The sequence below is a fragment of the Alligator sinensis genome, unplaced genomic scaffold, assembly GCF_000455745.1.
Source record: "Alligator sinensis unplaced genomic scaffold, ASM45574v1 scaffold1385_1, whole genome shotgun sequence".
Lineage (NCBI taxonomy): Eukaryota > Metazoa > Chordata > Crocodylia > Alligatoridae > Alligator > Alligator sinensis.
Window position 1 is genome coordinate 685,246 of NW_005842793.1, and position 5,666 is coordinate 690,911.

Below are 5,666 nucleotides of genomic sequence, written 5' to 3' on the forward strand. Positions count from 1 at the left end.
GCTGTGCAAAGGAGCTCTCATGTGGCCAGGAAATTCCATAGTGCCAAGGCACCAAAATCACTGGGTCATGACATGTTAAAACTGAAACTTTCCATGGGAATGGATGTGCCAGTTCTGAGGAGTGGTATTTTGGTAAAACCCAGGCTTAGAGGGCACTTATACATGTGACGAAAACTGGCCGTTTTTGTGTCATGCTGTACACGTGCGGGTATTTTTTTACGATTTAAATGAGTTTATGTTGCAAATTAAACCACATCTATGTGTAGTTTTAGTTTGTAACATAGCTATTTGTAACATTGAAGCCTTTACATTGTAGCCTTTTGACAGCTTTCCCTGCCTGCCACAGGAGAGGCGGGTTGAAGGCAGAAGTGGTGAGAGGTCCAATCCTTTTATTTATTTTTCCCCGTGGAGCCTGCCTGTCTCTCCTGTGGCTGGGGGTGGGGGCAAGCGCCGGCGGGCTGAGCAGCCCCTGAACTTCAGGGGGTCCTGGTCCTTTCCTTTGGCAGTGGTACCCACCGGGGTCGCCTGGGCGGGCGGCTAGCGAGCAGGTGCTGCCCCAGCTCCAAGGTAGTACCTGGTCCGATCCAACTCTTCCCTGAGCCCAAGCTGAGGCAGCACCTGCCCACTAGCAGCCCTGAGCCAGCCCTGGGGGGCACCACCACTGTGGAAGGAAGGACTGGGGCCCCCTGCAACTCGGGGGCTGCTTGGCTTGCTGGCAGCTAGCCCTCCCCTTGCCATGGGAGACACTGGTAGGCTCTGTGGAAAAAAAAAGGTTTGGTCCCCTTGCTGTAACAGTGATGGAAGCCCCTAAATTGAAATAGTGGGTTTTTAATCATTGCAATTAAAAACACACCATTTCAGTTTAGGGGACTAAACCCCCAACACGTGTACACACCCATGGAGAGACAAAGTGAGGAAGGAAGGAGGAAGGGAAAGTCAATAGCTTTGGCGTCAGGGAACTCTCTTGGAATGAGAGTATATTGAGTCCCTGCTCTACCTGATTCAGACCAGGGAGCTGAACATCAGCATCCCACACTGTGAGTGCCTTCCCCACCTCACCACCAGGCTTTTCATTGTTCTTTCTTGGGTTAGGGATATTCCTTCTAGCTTTTCATGAAAAATATAGTCTTAATTTCATTCCATTGTGGAATGAGAACATATTCTGAAACTGCTACGGGGCTGGAAAGCCATTTCCTGTTTCTCTGTGCTGCAGCCAGTCCAGGCCTGTGCTAGGTTGCCTTTTAATCCAGGGCTGTGAAATATCTAAATTAGGATAGAAGTCTCAAAGTATTAGAATTAAACACAAACATTGAAGATAAATCAACCCTGCCAAATGACCCTTCTGATATTTTCATTAGAAATTTTAGCTAGAAATACAGGTGTATCTACATATTCCAGCCTCCAAATGAAACCAAAATGCTTTATAATTAGCTTCCCTTTAAATTCCATTCAAAGTATATCACATAGTAAATACAGCATGGGGATTATTTATTAAAGCATCTGATTAGTTTTTTATGTATTAGAAACCGTTCCTTATGGCCTGAATTATGGGGAATTAAATATTTTGGAGCTAATTCAGTATAATGAAATGCAGGAATTTGTTTCAGAATACTTTATTTGCTACTTGGTACCCCAAGCATTGAGCTTTAGTTTAGTGGCACTGGGTTTTATGTTCCTTTTTTTTTCACTAAATGTTTTATGCTATTATGTTAAAGTGTTGTCTTGTACTTCTTCAAATAGTTGCCAGGTTTGCTGATTTGGATAACAAATAGCTGGCTTTTTCTGCTCTTTTGCAGGCTTTCATTAAAGGGTGCATGGCTGCCAAAACCCACATTTTTCAAAAGTAATCTTGCAAAAACACATTGGGTGATGCTACATGTTCTGAAGCCATAGCATGCTAATGGCTGCTGTTTTCCTCATCTCTCTCCTTTCTCTTTCTTACTCTGACACTGTATATCTCATGAGATCATTTACAAAAATACACATATTCATAACCTTTATTAAAACTCAGGCACTGATTGTAATATAGAAGCAATACCTGCCTTCTAACAAAGCATATATTAAATTGTCAACCCATGGAACGAGAAATATGCACAGGTGAAAAGATGAATATCAATCTTTCATAATTTATCAGTAAAATTCAGGAGTATATGCAAAAAATACTTAGAATATGAAGCCAGGGTCAAGTTTACATATGCATCACATGAAAATGAATTAATGGGAACATATGGGAAAAGTTGTCGCAGTTCATAGTTGTGTCCTTTATGTTGTTCAGAGAGAAAATTAATAACCAATCTCTTAATTGAGATCAGTTGGTATACCTGTGACAACCAGAGGTCTTGATTCATTGACATCCAAAAGGTTTTGCTTTTCTGTTTGATTTAATATTGTTGTTACTAAGTGATTGAGGTTATGCGAGTTCTCTGCCTGAGATGCTGATGCTCCCTTCTCTTTGGCTGTGTTTTGTATAATGTGCTGACACAAGTGGTCAAGTTCCCCAAGTCAAATAACACTTCTGTGTCCTGTGATCCAGGTTAGTGATCCCAACAGAGAAATTAATATTTAATTTGGCAACTTCTTGTATTTATAATAGGGTCCCATTTTGAGAGCCTATTTATGTTTAAAAAAAATATCTGACCTTTTGCATGTCTGTTGGCTCAGGTGCAGTTCTTGATTGCCCTGCACCTCAGATTGGTGCTGTCCTTCAAGCATTGGAAATCTATCGTTCTTCATTTTAGTCTCTCATTTTCAGCTTCCATTTGGGTTATGAACCTGGAATGAGGAGAATACATCTTGCTTTCCCCCGTTTTTTTAAAGAGAAAATCTATCCAGATTAAATGGAAAACAATGGTTGACCCAAGTGAAGTATCAATATTTATTTAATAAGCAAGAAAGCCATGTTGCAGTGTTCTTGGAGGCTCAAATATTGATGTATAAACATCTGATTTACTTCACTTCCTTGCATGTGATATATATATATCCCTTATAATTCGATCAGATCTCTTTAAAAGGACAGGATAGAAAGATACAAAAAATATTGCTAAGTACAGATATTGCTCTTCCTAAACAGGCAACAGGAATCTACACAGGTTTGACGATTACTCTCAGGCTATGGGCAGACATCATTTTCAACTGCTCTAAAGGAGGAGTGGGAGTTGCCACCTGCGAACATGCATCAGCTGTTTTCATGAACTGTTATGACTTCCTGCTTCTATGGCCTAGAAGTTAGCTACATTTCTGTAACTTTAACAATTTTTCTGTAACAACTTTTCTGTAACAATTACACTTTGATACCTAGCATCAATTATAAATAATAAAGTGCTTGCTCTCATATGTTGACAGGACTCTTATATAATTATATCTATGTATATGATTTGATATAGTTATCTTATGTACATATATTGTATAATACAATAATTTCAGCAGATGACAAGAGAAAGGCTAACATTGCCATTCCTCACTTAGTTGCTTTTTTTGGTCTTGGCAGATTTTAGTTCTTTGCTCCATGAGACATGCTTTTGCTTCTGCTCTATTATTTGTCTGGAACCCTTCCTCCCAGACAATTGAATCACTTCCTCATTTTTAGTCATGCCTTAAAACTTTCTTTTCTTCAGTCTGTTAAGTGTTTTACTGTAATTTTTCCATGATGACTGCATTTAAGGTTGCCTGTATGTAACTGAAATATACAATTGGAGTATGATCCTATTTTATTGACTCCCCAGCTGCTCTGAAATTATCCAGTGTTAGGGGGTAGACATAGGTCTACCATAATCCTTTAGTACTGCTCCTTCAATTCAAAACAGAGGCTACTACTGCAGATATTCAAAGACCATGTTCATTGCTTTCTCAGTGATCTCAAATGCTATCAGTAACACCTCATGTTTAGAGACCTACTGAATTTGCAGCAGAAGTAGGCTGTGCGGTGCCTACTTTAATCTTGCAGGTTCCCCTGCAGTCCCCTCCCTCCCCTCCTGATTGGTGGAGGGGACCTGCTGCTTACTCCTGATCAGCAGCGAGGCGAAAACTGAAGTTTTAAATATGGCACCATTTTTGCTTCCTGGCCAGTCAGCATCAATAAGCAACAGGAGGCAGAAATGGTGCCTTATTTAAACCCAAAGTTTTTGCTTCCCTGCTGATCGGGAACAAGCGGTGGGGGGTAGGTACACGAGGGAACCTTTATGATTAAAGGAACCATCACACAGCCCACTTCTGCCACAAATTCGGTAGGTCCCTGCCTGCTGGCCCAATGACTATCATGGTGATCCACATTGAAACTTTAAAACAGATTTTTACTATGCTTTCCAGGTGCTGTATCTGTATTCATTCATCAGCTTTATTCTTGGGACAGGAACATGATCTAATGGTTGGAGCACTGGGTTGGGAGGCTTCCTTTTTATTCCAGACTCTTCTGGATAACCATGTACAAATCATTTAACAACTCAGACCAGCCCAGACCTGAAGAAGGGCGTCTTTCCCCAAAAGCTTGTCTAACATTTGTCTTGTTCTTGCACAGAAAAAAATATAAAATTGAGCTTCCTCATTCAGCTGTTAATGTATTTCAGTTCAGCACCTGGCCTCTCCCGTCGATGGGGAAATTAATTCTCAGTTGTTTTGTGCTTTTTGAGTTGTGGGCAAACAAATGTCCATTTCTGACTTGAGAAGGATGTAACTATTGGGGCTGTGTGAAGCTTCGGTCCCTGATTTGATTTGGCCCGATTTGATGGCTGAATCTCTAAATCCAAATCAAATCAGAGGACCCTCTAAAATCAAATCAGAACCCTCTGAATTGATTCAGAGAGATTTGGAAAGATTCGGTGATTTGGACATAGACACAGCTTTAAATGTTTTTCCTATGCACCTCTAGGTAGCAGGCGGCTTGTGAGTGCTGTGATGGTGGGGTGCATAGAGTGTCCCAGAGGAGCGTGGGGGGTCCCCAGCGTGCTCGGCAGCAGACCCAGAAGTGGACCAGAAGCACTTCTGGTCTACTTCTGGGTTTGTGGGGGAGTGCACTGGGGGGCCCCCTGTGCCGCGCCTCCCCCCCCCCGGCTCAGCGACTGGGTTCTCCTGGGTCTCCCCACGGCCGATCACTGAGCTGGTGGGGTGCAGGGTGGTCCCCCAGCATGCTCCCCGGCAGACCTGAAAGTGGACCGGAAGTACTTCCAGTCCACTTCCAGGTTTGCTGCTGAACACGTGGAGGGCCCCCCTGCACTCCTGTGGGATGCTCCATCCACCCCAACATCTCAGCATTCACAAGCCGCGCTGGTACCTCGAGGTATGTAGAAAAAACTTTTAAAGCTATGTCTGTGTGCAAATTGCTGATTCTCCTAATCAGCATCAAATTTTCAGACTTGGATTTGGCCAAATCAAATCAGGGACAGTGATTCGATTCACTGTCTGTGATGCAGGCTGAATCAGAATCCGAATTGAGTAGTTGCCCCCCTGCACACCCCTAGTAACTATACGCTTCTGGGGGCAAAGGGTTAATTTTCAAGCAATCTATTAGGTAATTCCCCAGTACTTAAAAAGTGTTAGTAGAGAATCTATAAATACAAAAAGATCATTGACCTGATACCTCTTGTTCAGACATTTGTTCATGCGTTTTTGTAAATATTATAGTTTTCCACCTTTCCAGCTCAGCATTATATGCTTCAGTAATAATTCCAGTG

The 5,666-nt window shown here is 42.3% G+C and overlaps 1 protein-coding gene across 5 annotated transcripts in view; it reads left to right on the forward strand.

Moving 5' to 3' along the window:
* WDR25 (WD repeat domain 25) overlaps positions 1–3,292 on the forward strand; it is a 62,345-nt gene extending 59,053 nt beyond the window's left edge. For all 5 annotated transcript variants that reach the window (XM_025191217.1, XM_025191214.1, XM_006035063.2 and 2 more), the window contains exon 3: positions 3,071–3,292. In XM_025191217.1, coding sequence (XP_025047002.1) covers positions 3,071–3,229 — 159 coding nt within the window. In that variant the 3' untranslated portion in view covers positions 3,230–3,292. The remainder of the gene's footprint in view (positions 1–3,070) is intronic.
* The last annotated feature ends 2,374 nt before the right edge of the window (positions 3,293–5,666 follow it).